The sequence below is a fragment of the Ailuropoda melanoleuca genome, chromosome 16 (assembly GCF_002007445.2).
Source record: "Ailuropoda melanoleuca isolate Jingjing chromosome 16, ASM200744v2, whole genome shotgun sequence".
Lineage (NCBI taxonomy): Eukaryota > Metazoa > Chordata > Mammalia > Carnivora > Ursidae > Ailuropoda > Ailuropoda melanoleuca.
The window spans coordinates 81,465,789-81,489,869 of record NC_048233.1 but is presented as its reverse complement, the minus strand read 5'-3'; the positions used below and the strand labels follow the sequence as shown (position 1 = coordinate 81,489,869).

The following is a 24,081-nucleotide window of genomic DNA, read 5'->3' as shown; positions in this document are numbered from 1 at the left end:
GTGGGTTAGATTTCCGAATGCAGCAGCCCTGGGTCCCTCCCTCCCACTCACTCCCCATCCCCTCGGCCGCCTGGCCTCCAGCCCCAAACTCCTTGTGGCAGTTTTCACTTGGCCCTCATCAGATCTCCCTCCCAAACCCCCAGATCCTCAGGGTCACCTCCTCTGGGACTGCCTCCTCCTGGGCCCCCACTGCCCTCTAGACAGCAGCGGCCCCAGCAGCCCCCACAGTTGGGGTCACTGCGGCCTCTGTGAGTGAGCCGGACTCAGCCCACGGCAGGTTGTGACAAGGCCCAGCCCTGTTGTCGCCCCCCCCCACCCCGGTCAGAATGTATCTATTAACAAAAGGTTAAAAAAACAGAGGACAGGAGAGAGCAGAAGACAGTGGGAGCACGTCCACACCAGCAGCCCCAGCGCGGGGAGGGGCTGTGTGAGGCATCCTCCTGCAGCCTGAAGGGCCCAAGGCCACTCGGCCAAGCAGCTAGAGACTGGTTGGCACCGCCTGGCAGGTAACGGAGCACTTTGGAGAAGGGTCCGATCGCTCCAGAATCTTAGGTCTCCCAGCCCCAACAAACATCTGAAGGGGATGTGGGGGCAGGGCTGAGCCGACGCACCCACTGACCCGCCAGCCTGGCCACAGCCTCGGCTAAGCCCACCTTCAGGATGGCCCCCTCGGCCCCCAGGTCCCAGGCTGTGGAGCCTGCACAAGCCCTGGGTCAGAGGGCTCCCGTGGGGCGAGGACACTTGCCTGGGCCCTGAGTCTGAGCTGACTGCGCTGCGGGCAAAGGGACCGGGGATCAGGGCCAGGACCCCGGACATCTGAAGACAAGTGGTGCCAGCAGGGGGACCCCCAGCTCTGGCCCCAGTGTGGGCCGAGAGGGAGCCGGGTGCACCACACTCCCTAACACCAGGGCTGGGGCTGGGGTGGGGGGCGGCCAGGCCTGCGGGCCAGGGAGCTGTGGTGACCAACAAGGAGGTGTGAGGCCTAGAGGCCAGGCAGCAAGAGGGGGATGTTGTGGGCAGTATTTGTGGACCTCTGATCTGGCAGAAGTTTAAGGGCAGAAGTTGGGGGCCGGGACAGAGCACCTCTCTGTGCTCCTGGGGGTGGGAGGTGGGAGAAGGGGAGGGGCCACCAGATAGAGGGGGGCAGCCCCATGAGGGAGGGTGTGGGAGAGAGAAGCGAAGAGAAATCGGAGAGGAAAACGGGAGAAAGACCAAAAAATGGGATCCCCAAGCCAGCATGTACCCCGGCCTCGCAGACACCCCTGGGAACAAAAGCCCACCCTTCCTTGTGGCCAGCACTCCCACCTGCTCCCCTTCCCCGTGGGCGCCCCCAGGGCTGCTGCTTCACTTGTGGAGGTAGGCGTCCAGCCACAGCTTCCCGGACTTCCTCAGGGACCTGGGAAGACGGGGGTCCGTCAGGGCCCAGGAGTCGGGAGGCGGGGCCCAGGAGTGGGGGGGCGCAGCTGGGGAGCCCCAGGGAGAGGGGTGCTGCAGAAGCTGTGCTGGGGGTGTGGTGCTTCCCAGCTCTCAGCGGGGCCGCAGGGTTGCCTGCTCAGGGCTCTCCAGGGAACCTCTCCCCCCCCCGCCCCCCGCCACCGGAGGAAGGACAAAGCGAGGGTCCCCATCCAGCCCAGAGCGAAGCCAGGTCATTCCTAGTAAGGGAGGTGGCCTGGTGGGGACCCTTGTGCCAGCAGGGCTCGCCCCCTCTGATGGCTGTCAGTCTCCAACGTGGGCAGTCCCAGCTACGCGCCTCTCAGCCTCTTCCCTGGGCCCCAGGGACCTCAAGCTCGGACTCCCCTCCCCTTACCTGATGATGTCCTGCAGGGCCCGCAGCAGCGGCTTCTCCTGGTACTGGATGCCATGCTTGGCGCACAGAGACTTCACGAGCGGCGCCACCTTGTGGAAGTTGTGCCGTGGCATGGTGGGGAAGAGGCTGGGGAGAGCGCGGACGGTGAGGAGAGGATCGCCCGGCCTCTGCTCTGGCCTCCGCTCTGCTCGCAGCCCGCACAGACGGCAGTCAGGGCTGGGGAGACCTGGTCCACAGCTCTCCCTGTGCACCCCCCACCCCCAGGAGGCTGGCACACGGAGAGTGGGGGAGAGCTGGGCCTCAGTTTCCCTGTCAATAAAGGGATCGATCACCCCGCCCTGCTAGGCTTACAGGATCAAGGGAGACCGGTGGTTCCAGTTCTCTGTCCTTACAAAGCTTGGGCCACACCATGAGGGGTGGGCTGTCACTAGGGCCATGTGAGCCCCTCGCCCTGACCTCAGTGGGCTGGCTGCAGAGCCATGCTCTGGAAGCCTGGCCAGGGTGGAGAGGGAGGCAGCCCCCATGTGCCGCCCATGACCAGATGGGGCTGGTGACCTCCTCCCTCCCCCGGTGCCACCCACCTTCCCAGCCGGCCCGCCCGCCCATGCCCGCGCTCACTGGTGCTCGATCTGGAAGTTGAGGTGCCCGCTGAACCAGTCGTTGAAGAAGGACTGCTCCACGTTGCAGGTCGCCGCCAGCTGTGGGGGGGCCGGTGGAGAGGCCAGGAGCAGAAGGCGGAATGAAGGGGTGGTTTGGTCTCCTTCCCGCGAGGCCCACCCCTCCCGATCATCCTGCCCCGCCTAGAGACCTCGGCCCACCCAGACGCCCCGCCAGTCCCTCCCAGTGGAGGGCCACAGGCAGCCCCAGGGAAGCCCAGTACAGCCGTGGGCCCACTAAGCAGCCAAGCGCTGGAGGCCGGGGAAATGGACCCGCGGGCTCCACGGGACCCCAGTGACCAGCTCTGGCTGCCCTCACCTGGCTGCTGAACCAGTCGCGGAAGGGCTCGTGGTCGATCTCCATGACGATGTGGTTCATCTGTGTGACCCACACAAACCAGTGGCTTTCCAGGAACCTGGAGGAGAGAAAGCACAGCTCAGCTCGGGAGCTGTGGGAGTTGCCACGGGGCCCGGCCATGGTGGAAACAGACCCTCTCCCCCAGCCCCAGACTGCCTGGGCAGGTGTAGGGCGCGAGGCCCGGGGCAGGAAGTGGGGAGCTCGGAGCCCTTTCGCACAGGCCCTTGTGCCACAGCCCTGTCAAGGCCAAGCTCGGGTACCTGATGAAGTTGAGGAAAACGACAGCCCCCAGCACGCCGTAGAACGGGGTGTAGGTGACGAAGAACCGCGTGTAGTAGCTCAGGGCCCAGGCCAAGTCCTGCAGAGACAGCGAGACTAGATACGGGACGCCGCCCGCCCCGGCGCCCCGTCCTGACCACAGATGTGCACACAGCCCCGCCCGCGCCCCGCCAGGCAAAGGTGTCCAAGACCCCCAACGGGCCTCGAGGAAGCTGGGCACCAGGCCCCCGGAGGATATGATGTTTGCCTGCACAGGGCTGGCCGCTGTCTTTGTTTGCAGGCAGATGCTGAGTGAGCAGCAGGAGGGGGCTGGGTGCTTTGCTTCCGGAAACAGGGCAGGGACCAGCTGTCAGCCAAGAGCAGCCCTTTCACGGTCCCAGGGACTCTGAAGGTGCACAGACCCCCCCGACAACTGCCCTTCTTTGGGCATGTCCTTCTTACCCCTCAGCACCTGGGATCTCCTTCCTCGAAGGACAAAGGCCAGCGACCCCGTCCATCCTCTCCCTACGAGCCCCCCCAGCCCCCTCTGACATGCTGGCCCCCCTCCCGTCCCCTCTCCCTTCCTGGCCCTCGCTGGGGTGGCCACACGAGCCTGAGCTTGCGGATCTTCCCTCACCTGGACAAGGGTTCCCCTCGGCTGCCCCGGCCGCTCCACCCTCCACGGCAGCCCCGCAGGCCCGCACTCTGTGGAGGGGGTCCCTCTCTCCCCACCACCTCTCTGCGACCCGAGTCCACGTGCCTCCACCGGGCCAGAGCAGGGGCCTCCCGTTGGTCTCCCACTCTCCCTCGGGTACCATGGCAGCCAGAGCCACCTGCTTACCCCACGCAGAACCTGCCTTTCCCGTGGGGCGCGGTGGGGTCAGGAACCACTCTCTCTTTGGCCACCCTGCCCCAGCTGATTCCCGCCTCAGGGCCTTTGCATTGCTTCCTCTCCCCCCATCACTTTTCCTTCCCAGAGCCCCAGCAGGGTAGTGATCGGCGCACAGGCTCTCGGTCGGGCTGCCCCTGTGAGTCCCAGCTCACCCGTGGGCTCTAGATGATGTACGCAGCCGGGCCTCCGTGCCCCCAGGTGCAGGACCGGGAGAGAGCCTCCCCCTAAAGTCGTGCATGGGTTGGCCACGCATTGCCAACAGTGAGCGTAGTGCGCAAGGGTAAGCTCCGAATGACTCTAATCCGGTCCCTTCGCACTTTGTCGCCATGGAGATGTTCCTAACATGGATCATGACACTGCCATCCTCAAAGCCCCCACTCGCCTCCTTCCCCACTAGGGGATACAGGATAAAATCCGGCCCCTGGGTAGGGCGCATGGGCCCTCCACACGCCTGCCCACCGACCCGGCCCCATGCAGCCAGTCACACCTGGGCCTCCTTCCCCCCTTGTCTGCTTGGCAAACTCATCCTCGAGTCTATGTGCAATTAAGCTCCAGAAACTCCGTGTATGCCTCCTCTCTGTCCGGAGGCTGAGCTGGGTGCTGGGAACCAAAGGAGATCCTTCAGGAGCCCTGTGTCTGGAAGGACAGACTGGACTGATAAAGAGATCCCTTCAGTCCGGTACGGAAGGTGACAGAAGCAAGGGGAGCACAGGGGTGGCCCTGACATGACGGTCGGATTTAGGAAAGGCCTCCCTCGGGAGGTGCTACCTGAGCTGGGCTGGGTGGGCTATGCCAGAGGTCAGCCGAGCCGAGAACTGTAGGAGACATGCACAGAATGACAATACAGAAAAAAGCCCAGACAGGCAAGACAGCGGCGTGATGAGGGGAGGCGAGCAGGCAGGGCCTGGGTTCACGTGCAGATCCTGTGTCCCGTGGGCTCTCCCGGCGGTGGGAGATGAGGCCAGGCCCTGTCCGCCTCAGGACATTGACCTTTACTTCTCAGGCAGCGGAAGAAAACCACCAAGGGCTTTACGCGTCGGAAGAACACAGTCACATTCAAATCTCAAAACAGAGCCCTGGCAACTGCAGATGGAGGGATTAGGTGATTTCAGTCCCCCAGACGTGAAATGATGGCGACCCAGAGCAGGGCCCGCAGCCCCAAGGAAGAGATACAAATTCCAGAAAGATCTAGGAGCCCGGGGCAGTTGCATCTGGGGACTGCTTAGTCGTGAGGAATCCAGGCTGGTCCCCGCACGGGTGCCATCAGCTGTGGGGGAGAGGCAGAGGGGAGCAGCTGGGAGGTCTGGGGGAAGGGAGAGTCTGGGGAGTGGGCAGTGGGCCCCAGGCATGACCTGGGATCCAACGAGGGGTCTCCAAGGGGGTGGGAGAAGCAAGCATTCCAAGTTCCTCTCCTCCCTTCATCACGTTCGTCTTTGTTTCTTCTGTGTGTGTCCGTGGTATAGTAGGAAGTGCGTGTGTATCCGTGTGGGCGGCTGCTCGTTTCTCCTCGTGCAGAGCGACACACGACCACGGGACCACTGGTTTCGGGGGTAGGGTGTGAAGCAGGTACGGGGGAGTAGAGAGGTGGAGGAGAACCAGCAGAGCTGGGACTGGGAAGCCGACAGGGAGAATTTCGGGAGAGAGTGGTTCGTGGTGTCGGACGCAGGGAACTTCTAGGGAGGGAGGCCGAGAGGCGTCTCCAGGGTAGGTCACCACCAGCACTGCCAGGGCGGTACAAACCCCCTCCTTGAGGCTCTCAGAGTAGATCAACCCCTCTCCTCCACATGACTGGCGTCTGGGCCTGGATAAGCCCTCACAGTGGGGGGCTGCGCCCTGCCTGACAGGGTTCCTGGCAGCATCCCCGGCTAGATGCCCACCAGATGCCTGCTGCCAATAGTCCGCGATCTCCCCTGCGTTGTGACAATCAAAAATGTCTCCAGATAGTGCCAACTGGCCCAAGAGAATCGCTTCTGTGGAAGGCCGCAGCCCCAAGCCGGGGCTGCACCTGGCATGTAAGCTCGCTCTTACCATAAACCAGAAAAGCACAGCGTGGGACCCACCGCTGCCCCGCGTAGGCATGGACCCCTGCGGGCGGGGGCACCGAATCCTATCTACCCTTCATCCCCAGCACCGAGCACTGACTGCAGTCAGCTGTTCCGTAGAAGGAGCCCAAGGCTGGAGGCATGTCCCTCCCACCCAGCTGGAGCCCTACTCCCCAGCAAGGGCAAGGGCAGGGCTGTCCAAGCTCCCCAGCACCGAGCAGGGGCCCTGAAAGACCTTGGGGGCCCTATCAAATTTCCCTGGGTCTGCCCTCTGATCCCATTCAGATTTACACAGTCTTACTTCCTTTCCTGCTGTCTTTACTGAGTGCTTTGTCCCTTGGGGAACAAACACAATTAAAAAAAAAAAAAGTCTATATTCAAGCAGGAGTCATCTACCATAAAAGCTGATTAAAATACGCCCAGCAGCACCACGAAACCCCACATGGCAGGGCTCAAGCTCCTTTTCAGCTGTGTGACTCCTTCCAGGGCCCAGGGAGCCCAGTGGAAACAGAGTTACCATAGGCAAGAGATCTGGGTTCAAATTCCCACCGCGCAACTGACCCAGAAACTCCATCCCTCCACCCATGTCACTTCACTCATAAGCCAGGGTAAAGGGACATAATGTAGGTGGCCGTGCTGGGACAAAGTACGGATGAAATGCTCACTTCTGGAAAAATATCGTGTCGTGCAAGTGGGTGGCAAAGGTTCTACCAACACAGGACCGGGAGAGACTTCCGGAGTCCAGCTACCTCACTAACCCCCCGCCCCCGCCGCCCCCTGGCTCCTGAGTCCCAGTCCTGGACATTGGCAGAATCAACAGGCGTGGCCTCTATGCCCATAGTTCCGATGAGAGAGGCCAGGCAGAGTACTTGGAAGCCTGCAAAGGCTATAGAAATATGACGGATTGTTACTGGAGAGATTGGTGGCCGCAGTGGGGGGGACAGCACAGGGCACGGCCTAGGTTCTAAGTGCCCAACCCACCCCTTGGTGTCACCCTGGGCAAGTCCCAAACTCTCAGAATCTCAATATTTTCATTTATGAAACTGGGTTAAAAAAAAAAAGAACCATGATACCTAAGTGACCCTCCCCTCGGTCTCCAGGGCAGGGGGCCCTGTCCCTGTCCCCGCGAACCCCATTCTGCCACAAGCAGGCTCTGCCCTTTGGTGACTACCCCACCCAGGTCATTCTGTCAACGTTTTAGGCTCATTCTGTCAACGTTTTAGGCTGAATCCCACCTGCACATCCCCGTAAAGCCAAGGACGGGGGCGTGCGCCATGCGCGCGCTCTCTCTGGACAAGGAATTGGGAGAATCCACCGAGCCTGGTGTCACAGGCTGGACTGTGTCCCCTAGAGTGCACACGTTGAAGCCCTCATCCCAGGCCTCGAGTGACCTTATTTGGAGATAGGGTGGTGGCAGGTGTAATTCGCTAAGCTGGGGTCAACAGGGTGGTTTCTAGCTCACTGTGACTGGCGTTCTTAGGAAAGGGGACTCTGGACAGAGATGATGACGCCGAGACACAGGCCGCCCAACAGCCAAGGACACCGGCCCCGAACAGGTCCTGCGAAACCGCCCTCACAAGGACCTATGCCGACAACACCTCGTCCCAGACTCCCAGCCCCCAGAACTGCGTGCCGCATCTCTGTCATGGAACAGAGTGGCCTTGCTGTGCAGCCTGAACAAACACGTCCACCTGTCATCTCAGCCGCTGCCCAGCTGCTCTCCCTTTCCCACATGGAGCACCGTGTGCTCCGGCCCCAGGGTCTCAGGGCTGCAGGGGGACGCGGACACACGGGAGGCAGCGGCCGGAACGGCAGACAGGCGGGTCCAGTTTGGCTCTCATCACACAACCTCCAGGAGCTTTCTGAGGGAGCTCTGCAAAGGCCGTGGCCCGCCCCCCGGCCCCACGGTGTGTGGGTAGTGGGGGAATGTGTAGGGCTGTGGCCTCCCTGGCTCCCGGCAGCCCCAGAGCAAGTCCCTTCCTAAAAGCGAAGAGGCCACCCTCCACCCCAGGGGGCAGAGAGCGGGAGCACTGTGCCGACCCGCGGGCCCACCTGCCCCTGTCCCCCCACGCCCAGGCCAGCTGTACCCTTGACTCACCACCCAGTCTCGGCGTACGATCATGGTCATGATGATCTGGTACTGGAAGTACACAGGGATGAGCAGTGGTGGCCCAACTGTGGGGAGAGCAGAGGCGCTTAGAGGCATCCTGTCCCGGCGCTCCCGGTCGTTCGGTCGGGGGGAGCCCGGCGAGCACTGAATGGGGGACCCAGGCAGAGGCAGCGACCTGCGCCTGAGGAGGGGCTGGGAGCACACGTCCCCGTCCCCCTGGACCCCCGAGTGTGGGAGCCTGGGCCTCTGGGTCCCGTCGGCACCGTATGCCAGGAGCAGTTTGCTCAGGATGGCCGGCCCTTCCTGCTCGAACAGGCTTAGGGGCGATTCCTGGGTCTGAAGGGGCAGCAGGTGGAGGGGTGGGTGGGACAGATGGCCATTCTGGGGTGTGGTTGGAGGGCAGCCCCCAGCACTCACCCAGGAAGAAGTACTCGTGCTGGTGGTTGTAAGGCAGGTATTTGAGCTTCTTCTTGCCGTACTGAGGAGACAGAAGAGAGGGTGAGCGCCCGGGGACCCCCGCTCGCCCTGCAGTCACCATTCCTGTCCTGTCAGTCTGCACCCTGGGCCCCCAAGGCTGGGCCCTTCCGGCCCTCTGGCTCCTAGCTGCTCCAGCCAACACTGGCCACCATTTCCTCTGCCCCAGCTGAGGGCGCCAACCCCGAGCTTCGTCCCAGGCCTGCCTCCGCTCATGCCCTCCCCCCAAAGCCCACAAGGCTGGGGCTTCTGAAGTGAAGCTCAGGGTCAAATCGCTGCTCAAGGCCACAGGAGAAACGGGCCCAGCTGGGATCGGAACCCAAGAAAGCTGACTCAGCCCACATGACAGGCACTAAATAAATGCTTGCGGAGTGAATGCTCAACTGAACGAGTCATACGGGGTCCCACTGAGGGAGCTCCTTGGCCAGTCTCTACCCCTTTGAGAGTGAGAAAATCTCCCAGGGCACACTGGGGAGCTCCCCAGAGCCCGCAGCTGCCAGGAGAACCCAGCTAAGGGCCTGGGGAATTGCCAACAGTCACCGGGCTGGGAACAGCTACCTCCCTAGAGCCTCCTGCAATTTTCCAAAGCTAATCACTTCTCCCAGGCAGGTAACTTTCCGTGGAGGATGCCAGCAGGCCGGGGACACCCCCAGGGTACCCTGATGCCCAGACAGTCAGAGCGAGGAAGGCCGTGCTGGGGCCTGGGCATCCTCACTGCACAAAGCCGCTCAGGCCATGCCGAGCACAAGACTGTAGGGAAGCCACTGCCCCATGGGGTCCCTGGAGCCCTTGCATGCTAGGGTCCAGCCCTCTGCAGACCAGCCCACCGTGTTCCTTGGGGACTGAGACCATAAGATGTTGTTCAAAGAGTGGTCCCTGCTCTTGCTTTCGGTGCCAAGATCTGCCAAGATCCCCTGCACAGATCACTTAGCCCCCGCACCCCTATTTGGCACCCAATTCACTCGTTGTTAAGAGGAGCCGATGAGAACATAGGCATAAACGCTGGGGGCTGGCCACTGGGACACTGCCCCTCACTCGCCCTTCCCCGGATCCAGCCCTTTGAAGGTGCTCATTCCTACTTATTGCACTAGGGAGATGGAGGCACGTTACGGATGGAGAGACCCCAGATGTTGGCTAAGCTGATGCCCCCGTCCGCAGGTGGGAGCAGAGAGGGAAATGACCGTCAAAATCATAGGGAGGGCCCACGATACCTGAAAGGAGACGCCCCGGGTGGGAAGGAAGCCCAGCCTGCCCCCAGGGCCGGCGTCTTGGCACCAGCGTCCATGGTCACGGCCCATCTGGCCGAAGCATGACTCAAACCGACCCCTTTATCCCGTGTGGCCTCCTTCGCCTTGGCAGGGGTCTCACTCATCCCCAGAAAGTGTGGCCATTGGCACAAGGACGGTCACTAAGGCCAGGGTTGAGGCTGGCCTTGGAGAGGTCCCAGCCAAGGAGGCTTCAGAGGCAGCCTTGGGAGAGTTCTCAGAGGAGGGAGTACAGGTGCACCCACCCCCTCGGCAACCTGTCGGATGGGGAATGCTGTGGTCCGGGTTCCGGGGAGCATGTGGCCTACAGAACGGGCCCCTGGATCCTGCTCTAACCTCCTCCCAGAAGCCGGGAAACAGACCCATGGGTCCAGCCTCTGTCTGCAGGCTTCTCAGCCCTGAACAGGAGCCCTCCCTGCCAGCTCTGCCCACGGGTCATACCAGGAGGTAGCCCCGGGCCCCAATGACCCTCTCGGGCTGGTTAGACTCTTGGGAACAGAACACTAAAGGGCAGCCCAGGCAGGTGGGCAGACCAGAGAGTCCCCAGAGAAGGACTCAGGTGTGGCTAAGCTGTCGGGGGAGGGGGGCGCACAAGGGAATTCATTGAAGTTGTGTTTCCATGGTAAGCATGCTGTTTCTGTTGATTTATGGTGACCTCCGGGGAGTGACAGATCACATGTGCTGACGCTCCCCCAGCTGCCCCGGGGCCCTGGGCATTCCTGGCTCCCACATGTGCCCCTTCAGTGCTGCAGACAATTCTGCAGGAGCAGCCGGGTCCCCAGCCTCTCTGTCAGACCCTGGGGGCTCCCAGGCTCAGGGAGGCAGGGCCTCACGATGCAGACACAATTCAGTATTTGAGTGAATTGCTTCACAGGCACACCCTGCTCTGCCCCCGCCATGAGCTGTGGGCTCCTGACTCATCCTCTGCAGGTCCGAGGGGCACTCCCCGGGGCTGCCGAGGGACAGGCAGATGAGGTGGCTGTCACAGTCCTTTAGGAACAGAACGGCGAGCTGTGTGTGGGGACACACTGAGCCGCCACGGCACGTCTGTTCCCATCTCGGTGACCTCAGGTGGGGCCACTAACTGCAAGGCCACTTGTCGGGGTATGGCTGGTCCTCAGCACCAGTTTTCCTCAGAAAACCAGGGAGCACCCACTTGGTGTGACGATGCGTGGCTAACTTGCTGGCTCAGCTCTCTGCCAGCGTCTAGCCTCTTAAGTTATGGGCTCGGGGAGGGGTGGAAGAGGGGTTTAGAACGTACGGAGCTAGGGGGGGGTGCTCCTTCATCTCAATTCATCAGAAAGCTGGAATGACCCAACAAGCCAGTTCCCTAGGGTCCAGCAGGTGGTGGCCCTGGGCAGGTTCCGGAGGGACCTAGAGACCCCGGATTGGAGCAAGACAGCCTGGGTCTGGGCGGTGGTGCTGCCTTTTCCTGCTAGGACCTCAAGGAAGTTAGCTCATGTCTCTTGGCCTTAGCCCTTCCACCTCTGAAATGGGCGTGATGACAGCTCCCGTCTTATGATTAAGCAAAGGTTGAGTGACGTCCTGCGTGCCAGGGCCTGGCACCGTGCTGGGTGCGTGGACTCTGGCAGAGTCTGCCCTCCTCCCCGCACCTCCTCTCCTACAGGACAGTCCTCATCACACACGGGGAGAAAGCTTGGCTGGCAGGGCTGTCATAGGTGAGGCTCAGGGAAGACAGAGAGGGCTTTCACTCAGGTAAGGTGGCTTGTTGTGGTCGAGAGATGAAAATGGTAGCAGGCTGAGGGCTCCCCTTGATGTGTTCCCAAGCGGAGGCTCACAGGGATGCAAACCGGGGAGGAGGGAGGGGGAGCCCTGGCAGCCCTGGTGGCCTGGTTTCCCGGAGGTCTCTACCCCTCTGCCCAGGCGGGGCTGACCCTCCTGTGCTCAGTCTCTCCACAGACCCCGGGCCGGGCATGGATTGCAGGCTGGGTGCACGCCAGGGGCGTGTGCAGGGGACATTTCAGCTTTGGAACAAAATGTCTGAGGGATGACAAGGGCCTTCCTTGTCCAGTCAGGGTTGGGGGAAGGGAGCTGTCGCAAAGCCCAGTCCCCGCCTCTGGGAGCCTGAAAAGTCACAGAGAGCAATGAGCCCCCTGGCCAGGCCAGGCATGCGCAGAATGACAAGGCCCCGGGCCATGGGCCCTGAGAAGGGGTTGTTCCCAGGGAGGCCTGGTCCCTTGGCCTGTTCACAAAGGTCTGCCTGAAGCAGGAAGCCTGGAGGTTGGGTACAGACAGGCGGTAGGGCAGGGAGAGTGTCCCAGATGGGTGGAAAGGCAGGCTTTCCGGTGGGGAGGCGCAACACTCGCGGCTTCCGAAAGCCCACCTTCAGTGCCATGGCGATAACGGCTTCCCGGTTCCCCTCTGGTATGTGGCAGATAGATAAAGGGAGGGGCGAAGCCTGCTGCTGACTTCACCTCTCCTTAATTCTGTTCTGGAAGCTCCAGAAGTAAGAGGGTGGAACTATGAGAAAGAGTACCTTTTCATTATTTTCAAGGATGTAATTGTCTATCCAGGAAACTCGATAGAACCAACTGAAAGACAGCTAGAATCACAGAGAGGCCTGAGTGGACCCCGGCTGGACGTAAGCTTAACCATCAAGTATCAACAGCTTCCCGGAACCCTGGAGAAACACCGATCCCAATAACAGAAGTAGGAAAGATCCAGGATTGAACCGGAAAAGAAACACCCACGAGACATATAAAGTATAAAACTCTTCTAAGAGAAAGAAAAAGAGGCTTGAGGAACTGGAGAAAGGGGCCTTCCTGTGGGATGGAAAGACGGAGTGTGAAGACAGTGACTCTTGCTGGGAGGGCTGCGGCCAGTGATGAAAGGCCAGGGGTGGATGGAGGGCCACCCGAGTCTTGCGGACGGTGCCCCACGTGAGGCTGACCGCCCAGCCCAGGCACGGGGCTCAGGGGGGCACACTCCCCGGCATGGATGGGGCCATGAGTCCCAGTGGGGGTCCTGGGGAATCTGGCTGACTCCAGAGATGTGAAGGGCGGACACCAGCCTACCCACAGCCTGTTTGGCCAAAGTTAATTCAAAAGCGAAGCCACAAAGCACTGAAAATAATATGTAAGAAGAACTTTCTTGGCGCGCCTGACTGGTTCCGTCAGTAGAACATGTGACTCTTAATCTCAAGGTTGTAAGTTCAAGCCCCGTATTGGGTGTAGAGACTACTTAAAAATAAAATCTTAAAAAAACCAAACAACTTTCTAAGCATGAAAGAAATTAAAGGAATCTGCAGGAGGGAAAAAAAAAAGTGAATACCTCTTGCTACATAAAACAAATAAAATCCTCCCAGAAGTCATAAATAAGACCAAAAGGCAGAGAACTCATGAGGAAAGGGGCTTCACTGTTGAGATCCCTCTATTTAATTTCTGCCTAGCCCCTTGGAGCAGTTTGTTTACCGGGACCTGGAGATAAGAGGTCTGGCCTCCTTCCTCTGGAGGTCAGAGGATGGCTCAACACCACAAGGCCTGGCTACATGGGGCCATGTGGGTGGCCCTAGTGTGGTATGTGGTATGTGGGCCTGGCAGGAGACAAGGCCATCAGACCTGCTGTTGCCGGGGTCCCTCCCAGAGCAGCAGCATGGTCCTGTGGACGCCGGGGCACAGCTCGACCAGGAACCCAGCAAATATCTGGCCTTTTCCCCCCACACATGTGTAAGAGGAGAGGATTTCCGCAGGGCACTGTGGCCCCGGCCACGGTCTTTCAAATGCTACTAGCAATGGGGTAACCGGATTTCCGAAACCTGCCATTCCAGCACCGGCCCAAAGCTGGCACTGTAGGGGTGTCTAGGGGGAGGAGGTGTTGGGAGAGGCTTCGCTGGCCACGGTGCAGAGCGGAAAGGAAGCCTTCCTGCCAGCAGGGCTGGTGAGACTAGATTTCTGGTGTTAGGAATGCAGAGAACATCTGGCAGGACAGCCAACAGCTCTCCAACATGAAGCCTCATGCAGAAAGGGAAGCCTTTGTCTTCACTCATCAGAAGGCCCCAAGTTAATCAGCTGTGATAACTGGACATCTTTAATCAAAGCTAGCAAACAGCTTCCTAGAAGAAAGAGGCAAGCAGCAGGTACTTTGGAAGAGAATATAATCCCTGCCTGGTCAGAGAGGCCGCTGGCTTCCCAAGTACTGAATGTTGGCCAATTTCCCCTGCAACGGACAGTGTCGCAGAAAACCCGTGTTTCTGCTCCGATATTCTCTTGGGTGGCACCGAGATGGAAGAGACAGGGTACAAACTAGAACTGGAGGAATAGGCTCTCTCCTCTCCTTGTTCCAAGCCTCGGATGCCAACATTGCCAGGAATACACCCCTGGTGGGACTCCAAGACCCTGTTCCTTCCTCAATGGTGCTCGCTCGACAGATGCTTACTGAGCGCCTCCTCTGTGCCCGGCACTGTGATGCTTACAAGCTGTACTAAACCAACAGGATCCTCTAAACTTGGGCTAACCCCTTCACCGTACTTCCCAAAGGCAAAGCATAGGTATATTTCTTGGTAAATTAAGCCCTAACATAGAGGCTGTCCCATAGGGTCTCTACTTTCTAAAAAAAATGTGTTAGAGGAGGGCATTCTTTAAAGGCATTGGGGTGCTTTTATTAAAAAGAAATTGAGAATTAGCAACAAGTTTCCTATCTTACAAAATAGCATGGGTTACATGATGGTATAGAAATACAACAGAGCACCGGACAGACCCAGGCAAAGGCCAGTGCACTTGGACTTCCAGAAAGAGGCCCGTGTTTGGTAAGGTGGCAAGTCGAAGAATAGGATATCTAACTTTTAATTTTGGTTTTTATTTTTATTTATTTTTTTAAAAGATTTTATTTATTTATTTGACAGAGAACGCGAGAGAGCACAAGCAAGGGGAACAGCAGACGGAGAGGGAGAAGCAGGCTCCCCGCTGATCAGGGAGCCCGATGCGGGGCTCGATCCCAGAACCCTGGGATCGTGACCAGAGCCAAAGGCAGATGCTTAACCATCTGAGCCACCCAGGTGCCCTAATTCTGGTTTTTAAAATGAATATGCGTTGGGGCACCTGGGTGGCTCAGTCAGTTAATCGTCTGCCTTTGGCTCAGGTCATGATCTCCACGTCCCGGGATCAAGGCCCCCCCCTCCCCCCACCCCAGTCGGGCTCCCTGATCAGCAGGGAGTCTGCTTCTCCCTCTCCCTCTGCCCCTCCCCCCTGCTCATTCTCCCTCTCTCTCTCTCTCTCAAATAAATAAGTAAAATCCTTAAAAATATATAAATAGTTCATAGCAGAAATGCCCACAATAGCTAAACTGTAGAAGGAGATGAGATGCCCTCAACAGACAAATGGATAAAGAAGATGTGGTTCATCTATACAATGGAATATCACTCAGCCATCAGAAAGGATGAATACCCACCATTTGCATTGACATGGATGGGACTGGGGGGATTACGCTAAGTGAAATAAGTCAAGCAGAGAAAGACAATTATCATATGGTTTCACTCATATGTGGAACATAAGGAATAGCATGGAGGACCAGAGGGGAAGGGAGGGAAAACTGAAGAGGGGATAATAAGAGAGGGAGACAAGCCATGAGAGACTATGGACCCCCGGGAAAACTGAGGGTTTCAGAGGGGAGGGGGTATCCGGTGATGGGTATTGAGGAGGGCACGTGTTGTGATGAGCACTGGGTGTTCTACGCAACTAATGAATCATTGACCACTTCATCAGAAACTAATGATGTACTCTATGGTGGCTAACTGAACATAATGGGAAAAAAAAGCATTTTCAATTAAAAGGGCTATTCTAATTCTTAGTAAAAAAAATAAAATAAATTTTTAAATAAATAAATAAAAACAAATGTGTGCACATGAGTTTGCACATAAAAGAATCTGGAAGGATTTGTGTACTCTGTTCATCAGCGGCATGATATTTAGGGCAAAAGGGGATGATGGAGGTAACAGGAGATTCACTTTGTAATTTTGTGTATTTCTGTCATACTTAAATGCTTGCCACAGGTTAATTCTGTATTTGTAATAGAAATTGAACCAACATAAACATAAGGCAGTGTGCTAGACTCTAGTCCCGACTAGAGGAGGAAATGACCTCGCTGTCAGATCCGGGGCCTCATCCTCGGCTCGCCACTAAACTGTAGGATCCTGAACACATCCCCTCCCTCCGTGGAGCCTCCCTTTGTCATGTCTGGTGACGCAGGTTGGACCAGACCACGCTGACGTCCCTCTCAGCATCGAGGACTGTGACTCTCCCAATAAGGCTTCCTTGAGCTGGTCTCTGAGGACCACGCTCGAGCCCTGGACTTGTGCCTGCCTGCTGAACTGGGACCAGAGCTCCCCGGCCCCCAGGAAGAAACGAGCCAGGAAGTGTTCTTCCCCAGCCCACGGGAGGGAGAGAGGCATCTATCGTTGATGCGGGGCTGGTGGTTCATTATTTCCACATGACGCCATTCCATCGACGTTCCAGCTTGAATAATTCAGGGCGTCTGGGAAGGGTTTCCAGGTAAACATCAGATGCAGTGCGTCTGGCTGACTCTCCAACCTACAGGATTCCTTCCCTGGTCCCTGCTCAGGCCAAACACTTCCCACGTCAACACAGACCCTCAGCGTACCTCAATGGGCTGCGATTCGCCCAGGACGAACACATGCAGCATGTTCACATCGGGATCCTTGTTGAAGATGTTGGGCTTGGCGTGATGCTGGAAGTGGCGATGGTTCCACCAGTTGGCGGAGGCACCCTGCGGGGGGAAACGGGGTGAGCAGCGCAGTTCTCTGGGGGACAGGTTCCCAGTACCGCCAATACTCAGGACCGACTGCGCCATCATACATACACAGCACCTTGGGCCCCCGAGCCTCCGAATGCGGCCCTGCCAGTATTGAGTCCAGAACGCTGGCCAGCCCTGAGGCCAGCACTTGGGAATGGAGCCAAGCCATGCCATCCCTCCGGGCCTGTTTCCCCAGCCCCCACAGCAATGGCAGGCGAGGCCAGCTGGTGCCAAAGTGCATGGTGAGTGCCTTGGCCAGTGTGGGGTGGCCTCTGCCCTCTGCCAGTACCAGGTGGGAGCCTCCACACCCCTCAGCCTCGCACGTCCCTCGAGAGCCATGTGATACAAGGAGAAACACTTCCTGTTGCAGGAATGGTAAGAAGGGGTCTCTACCATGTGGCCCAGGATTCTACTCCGAGGTGTGTACCCAAGAGAAATGAAAACATGGCCACACAAGATTGTACACCAATGTTCCCATTATTCAAAATGACCAATAGGTGGAAACTGTTCGGCCATGCCATGGAAAGGTAGGAAGCAGCAGCTACAACGTGGACGGACCCTGGAAACACCTGCTGAGTGAACAAAGCCAGACACAAAGGACCGCATCCACGATTCCATGTATAGGAAATGTCCGGACTAGAGACTCTAGAGATAGAAAGATTAGCGGTCGCCTAGGGTTAGGGTTGGGGACGCGTGGGAGGGATGAGGGGGTTGGGAGGTGGCGGCTAAGAGGCGTGAGATTTCTTTTGGAGGTGATGAAGATGTTCTCAGATCGATTGTGACGATGGTTGCATAAATCTGTGAATATTCTATAAGCAGTTGCCAAGAGACCACCCAATAGCCAGACAGGCTGCTGCCCTGAGCGGTGAGGACTCCATGAGGTCCCACCCAGAAGGCCACAGGGAGGCTTATGGAAGAGCTCCCAGGTTCTAACATGAAAATATAAAACCGCGATTCTAGGAGACAGGAAGCATTCCCTGAGTATTTATTTCAAGGTCACAAAGTTCTGTTTCACCAACTCAAGCTCTCAACCCAGTTTGGAGGCACGCCTACCCCCAGAGTTGCCCTGTGGCCCGTAGAAGGAAATGGGACCCTATCGACCCTTCACTCTTTACTGGTGAACTATGGCTTGATCAATCAATGCTCGGGCCAAGCGTCTGACTAACTGCTAAAACAAACATTTTACTTGGAAGATAATTTGGCACAAACACGGTCTCTGGACACGGAGAGGCACGGGTGGGCACAGGTGTGGTCTTTGCCTGTAAGCCTGTAGTTCTCAAAACCCATCAGAGGAAAAAAAATGTCAGTGAGCGAGGGCTCAGAAGACGGAGGAATCAGATGACACATTCACCTTTCCAGCCAGAAGGAACCCCACTCCTGGGAAAGGTCACATGGAAAGTCCCCAGCACAAAGAAATTGAGGAGCAAGGCACGTCAGGAGTAGGCAGATGTTTAGAAAACACCGACCCAGGGATGTCTGTGGAATGAATGAAGGAAGGAAAGAGAGATGAGCTGTGAACGCCCGGGTGATGAGTCAGTGAGGGGAGGCCGTCTCGCTCTCTCGGGACAGAGCTAGTCCTCTGCTGGGATTCTCTTCCATTCTTCACTAGGCGGAGCCCTGCTTCGTCTCCCCATCCAGAAGCCCTGCCTGTCCTGGGATGAGAGGCAGCCCTGGGAATGAAGCAGTGATCCCAAGGCAAGCCCTGGCCCGGCAAGGGAGAGAAGGGCACCCCAGCACAGGGAGATGGGGCCGGGAAAGACCAGCAAATCTGGGCAGGGGAGGGGGCCAGGTGGAGTGAGAGAGAGGGAAGAGGCCAGGTGAGGGCCTCAGGGACCGGGGAAGGGGTGGTGTGGGCTGCTCCAGAAGCCAAAGGCCCCTTGGTTGGGCCGGAGACCCAGACCACAGCCTGAAGTCCTGGGCTGAGCCCTATCAGCACCTGCGGGAAAGTGAAAAATGCGTACCCCTGGCTTGAATGGTGACAAAGGCATCAACAACACAACAACAGTTTCCGAACCGACTTTTCGGTTTGTCTCATTTTCAAATGAGAGAACTGCCAAGTTGGATGACTTTTCTCCACCAAGTGACAATCTTAATTTAAACATTTTTTTTTTAATTTTTTAGGGGGGAGGGGCAGAAGAAGAGAGAGAGAGAGAATCTCAAACAGACTCCCTGCCCAGCGTGGAGCCCAATGTGGGACTTGATCTCCCAACCCTGAGATCATGACCTGAGCCGAAACCAACAGTCAGATGCCCAGGAGCCCCGTGAATAATTTTTAACTAACTTAAACCAAAGTAAAATAATAATAAATTCTGTTTTGGTACAAATAATATACTTTCCCTTAATGTTGGAACATTTAATACATACAACTTCCCAACTCTTAAATATTTCTCAACTACTTTAATGTTCTGAGGAAAAAAGACTAACCATTAAAAAAAGAATACCTACAAACATGTATATAGGGTCACAGATTTTTCCTTTTGCCTCAGCTTCCAATATGGCCCAGCACAGTCCTGATCTTTATCCAAAATGTTGCTATTTTGTTCACTGTAGATTTTCTTTGGCATTAATTTTGTTTTTTAAAAAATATATTAAAATGTTCTTCATCCTGATTACTGAGTCTTTTGCTGTCCCCTTAACTTCTGTGCCCTAGGCCTCACCCTAGTCCTGGCCCTGGTGGCCCAAGAGGATGTAGTAAAAAGGCTGGCGGCCTCCTGGTTTCCGTCTTCAGACTTGGAGTCTGGATGGTGCTGGCCTTGCAGTGTGCATTTTACCCTACGTGCAATGCCGAACAGTTAAAGGGTTTTCAACAGAGGTGTGATGGCTCAGAACTCTTTGTACAAAATCATCCTCTGGAAGAAATGTCTGTCGGAAGAGACTGGAAGATGGGATGGGGAGAGCCCACTCTGGAATCCCACAGTGGCTCAGGTTGCCAGTAGGAAGCAGGTCCCAGCCCCTCAAGGCTCCCGGTACCCCGTTCTCTGCTCCCCACCAGCTTGAGCTAAAACGCTCAAGGTGGCAGGGCACCTGGGGACCTTCCTGCAGCCAGCCTCCTTTGTTCCCAGCAGAGGGAACCAGGAGCCATGTGACTATGGGGTGCCAGAGCGGTTTCAGCCAGGCTGCGAGGCTCCTGGCTCTGGGGCACCCCCAGGGTGAGCTGCATGGCTGTGCCCCTGGCCTTCGCACGGCAAGAAGGACACAGCGAAGCGGAGGAATGGCCAGCCATGAATGCAGCCCCCGTCCCTGACCTCTAATCTCCAAGCCCAAGTACCCCGTCTTCCCCGTAACCCAGAGTTCTGACGTCATAAACTCACGTTCTCCATCGAGGCCAGTCCCCTGTCCTGGCCTCGTCCTCCGTCTGACATGAGAGCTGCACTCCAAGGCCCTGCAAAAGCTGAGGGCCATCAGGCAGGAAAGGCCCTCCCGGCTCCCACCCAGAATCTGGAAACAGGACACAGCCCATCTTTGTTAAGCTGGCGGGGATAACGTGGGTCGCGAGTAAAATGTTACTTTCCAATACTGAGGAGGGTTTTATCCAGCAGACAAGAGTATAAAATGAAACAAAGCAGTCTACTATGCACACCCTCTCCCTTCACCCCTGAATTTCTGGAAAGAAACCAGGTTCTCAGGCCGCTTCGGGCTCAGGGCCAGGCTAGCTGCGAGGGAACTGCTTATTAGTTCAGTGCTAGTCCGCCCCCAACCAGATCCGCGGCCAGCAAGCCACCGGCTCTCCACGGTCTGCGTCGCGGGGGGTACGCTTAACCCAGACAGGTAGCTCTTCCCGAGCCAGGGGGAGGGGGGAGAGGATTCTTTAGGACACAGCCCTTCTTAGGATCAGCTCGGTGCTGCTGGGAAAGGGCCGAGTGGGGGATGATCTGTTGCAGAACGAGCCGGCAAGGGCTTAGTTCCAAAACCAAGGAGATAAGCCAATTGGACGAGCACAAGGTCGCTGGCAAGTGCAGCCTGTCTTTTTACGAACTTGCCTCGCGGTAACGCTTTGTGGGGCGACCTCCTGGGCGGCAGAGGGGGTGAGAGAGGAACTATTTCCCCATGAGCCTTAAACCACTCTGGTCCTGCGGCTGAGCTGATCATCGTGCCATCTGACTTCCGTGACAGTATCTCCCTTTCAGACTAAGAGGGCTTTATTAGAGAAGTTTTTAAATAACAGGTAAATGATATACTCAGTATCATCTACTGAGTCGACGTACAAAAGCAGCACATCCCTGTCCTCGTAACTAGCACGCTGCCTTTGCAGGTCTAATTCAATACGCAGACAGGGCTGGGAAGGTCAGAGGAGGGGAGGATTTGCTAAGTCTCAGAGCCCAGGGCAGCCCGGCAGGAAAGCCTGGCTTCCAAGCGGACCTACCATGTTACCGTGCAGTCATAGGCACTGACCCCAGAGGAGACTTGACCCTGGGCAAAGTCAGCCAGGGCCGTGCCAAGCACTAACTGATGGGCAGATGACCAGGGCTGCCGGTATTTACCTTTAAGTGGCCGATGATGAACTTGTGGACGACATGGTTCCATGAGGACTTCTTATAGACAGAGAGGTGGCCATAGTCGTGTTGCAACCATCCAGCCTGGGCCTGGGGACAGAGATGCTTTCACAGCGCCAGCTTTCACGCGTCCCTGGCCTCTGTGAGCCGGGGGGAGTGAGGGTGGGGGCTTCAGGCGTCTGGGAAGGGCGCCACAGCTCACCTGAGAGGTAGCAAGGACAAAGGCCGTGATGACGGTCGGAATCCAGCCATTGCCAAAGTAAAAGATGGTGAACCAGGCAATGCTCTCCATGACGAGGATGTGGGCCAGGAGGAGGAGGAAGAACAGGTGGTTGCTCTTGAACAGGTTCATGTCCTCGGCGGCCTTCCTCAGGGCCCGGAAGTCCTCCATGATCTGGGACTGTTGAGCAAGTGCACAGGGAAGGCGTCAGCCACCTGGCTGCACTGGAGGAAACCAATGTGTTCTTGCTGGGAGAAGCAAGGGGCCGATCCACAAGCCAGTGACCGGAGGGAGCCCAGCCACCACGCACCACGCCCGCGACAGCTGCCTGGGCCTCCACAGCCCCGATGGCTGCGCGTTTGGCCCCAGCCAGGTAGGTGGCAGAGAAAGGATTCGACTCAAAAGCTGGTGTTTTGCACACCACGTTCCCAGTGGCATTATTCCCAAGGCACCAGGCGGAAACCACACAGGCATCCCTCACTGGGTGCACGGCTGAACAGAACATGGTCTATCCACGCAATGGAATACTCTCCAGCCTCGAAGAGGAAGGAGAGTCTGACCCCCGCGACTGCAGGGATGGACCTTGCAGACCTCATGCTCCGTGAAATCAAGCCAGACACAACGGGCCAAACACCGTATGATTCCACATAACTGAGCTCCCTAGGATAGGCAAATCACAGACAGAGAGTGGAGAAGTGTTTACTGGGGCTGCGGGGAGGGAGACTGTTCTATGGGGAGTTCATGTTTAATGGGCACAGTTGTAATCTGGGGTGATGAAAACGTTCTAGAAGTGGATGGTGGTAAAATTGCCTAACAATGTGAATAGGCTCCAAAGTCACCGAACTGTGCATCCAAAACTGGCTAAAATGGTAAAATTTATGCTATGGACACATATATATCACCACCCCCACACACAAGCTCGCACTTTCCCACAACCCGCCCCTGCCCCCACCCCCAGAGTGCTCTGGGCACTCTGTCAAGTCTTGAGGGGTTGGGCTGGCGGAGACAAGACTGCAGGGCAACATCCTTGGCCCTAGAGAGCTCAGACAGGTGGGACAACTGGGGGGGCCCTGGGGGTGTGGGGCCAGGGAGGCCAAGGTGGAGTCAGGACTGGCTCTGGAACCATGAACATGGCTGGGAGAAAGAAGGCAGCTGGGAGGCAGGGGTCGGGCAGACGGGGGGAAGAGGGAGCTTTGAAAGGGTAGATGGGGTGCCACGTGGGTGGAGGAAGCCAGGTTTGGGGGCCTGGGTGGTAAGTGGCAAAGGATCTGAAGAGTGGCTAACACCATTTAAGAAGGGAAAGCGGGGAAACCAAGTAGGGGCCAGAGAAGCAAGAGTTCAGGAAGGAGGGAGCCCACAGGACACGAAGAGAGGAGAGAAGCTGCCTGCAGGGGGGCTAGGGAGGGCGGAGGATGGAATCACGGGGGAAGAAACCAGGATGGAACCCCAGGTCAGCTCCAGGGAGGGGTGAAGACCATCTCCCCACTATCAGCCCTGGGGAGAAAGGGGAGGGGCAGAGACGGGAAGAGCCGGGGGGAGCAGGAATGGACTGGATCTCCCAGGGAAGGAGAGAGAAAATGGTGGGAGGACTGGACCAGAAGTGAAGACCCTGGGCCCAGCCTAACTCTATTGAGACCCCAGAGGTGAAGAGGCTGGGAACGAATCACTCGAAGGTAGGCGGCCAGCCCAGGCTGGGAGCAAGAGCAAAGGGCACGCCGCGGAGTCTCGGAGTCTCGGAGTCTCGGAGTCCTGCCTGACCCCAGGCATTGGGCGGTGGCTTCCCTGGATAGGCAGAAAGCTCCCTTGGCCCACACCTGGCACTCTCTGTCTTTGGGCGGCACACCCTCTGCCCGCAAACCCTCCCCTCCTTCCTTGGTCTGGGCATACTCACGTTCTTGCCATGGTCCTGGCTGGGCTCCTCCGGGGCCAGCTCTCCGATCAGCAGAGGCTTCATGAACTTGCGCACGAAATCAAGGTCACGGTGGAAGGCACGGAAGGCATCCTGGGGAGCAGGGCAGCAGGTGGTGAGTGGGAGAGCTCAACCCACGGAGGACGGGGCTCACCAGCAGCTGCTCTCCGTGTCCCCACTTGGACACTGATCGATGCCTCCCAGGACCTGGCCCCAAACGCTCTCTCCAGCCTCATCTCAGCAGATCCCTCAGTGCCCGGCCGAACTGGCGCTACCCCTGGGTCTCCGCCCTGAGCTCACCAAGGGTGTGTGCACGCATTCAGGATGCCTCTGGGTGAGTGAGAAAAATGCACCCCTGCAGGAAGATGCACAGGCTGGGCAGGGCCCAGGAGGGACAGCGTTTCCACTGGCACCCAGCAAACTATGCCACCCACCACCCCACACACAGGGCTTACAGAGAAAAGCACAGGGCTGGGGCCCGCTCCAGCACGGAAAATGTGCTTGGGAGATCATGTCAAGCCAACAACAAATACAGAACTAGTTAAAAACCATGTCTGAAAAAAACCTTTTTCATAATTTGAAAAAGTATGACAATAATCACGAAAATGATGAAAAAAAAACCTCTGGAGAAGCCCTAAAACGGTTATGTGTTAAGGTCGTGGCATTATGCCTTGCTTTATTTCATTACTTCTCAAACTTTCTCTAACACTGCTATCTTATTTCTTTTAAAATTAAAAAAATAGGGGCACCTGGGTGGCTCAGTCGGTTAAGTGTCTGCCTTCAGCTCAGGTCATGATCCCGGGGTCCTGGGATAGAGTCATGTGGTGGT

General features: G+C 57.4%; 1 protein-coding gene across 2 annotated transcripts in view; it reads right to left on the bottom strand.

Annotated features, from left to right (window-relative positions):
- Window positions 1-1,219: 1,219 nt before the first annotated feature.
- Window positions 1,220-24,081, bottom strand: part of FADS2 (fatty acid desaturase 2) — a 30,704-nt gene continuing 7,842 nt past the window's right edge. For both annotated transcript variants that reach the window (XM_002926221.4, XM_011233606.3), the window contains exons 2-12: window positions 23,235-23,345; window positions 21,326-21,523; window positions 21,112-21,213; window positions 16,478-16,603; window positions 8,541-8,601; window positions 8,112-8,188; window positions 3,082-3,179; window positions 2,783-2,879; window positions 2,426-2,505; window positions 1,808-1,933; window positions 1,220-1,396 (exon numbers count right to left, since the gene is read on the bottom strand). In XM_002926221.4, coding sequence (XP_002926267.1) covers window positions 1,345-1,396; window positions 1,808-1,933; window positions 2,426-2,505; window positions 2,783-2,879; window positions 3,082-3,179; window positions 8,112-8,188; window positions 8,541-8,601; window positions 16,478-16,603; window positions 21,112-21,213; window positions 21,326-21,523; window positions 23,235-23,345 — 1,128 coding nt within the window. In that variant the 3' untranslated portion in view covers window positions 1,220-1,344. The remainder of the gene's footprint in view (window positions 1,397-1,807; window positions 1,934-2,425; window positions 2,506-2,782; window positions 2,880-3,081; window positions 3,180-8,111; window positions 8,189-8,540; window positions 8,602-16,477; window positions 16,604-21,111; window positions 21,214-21,325; window positions 21,524-23,234; window positions 23,346-24,081) is intronic.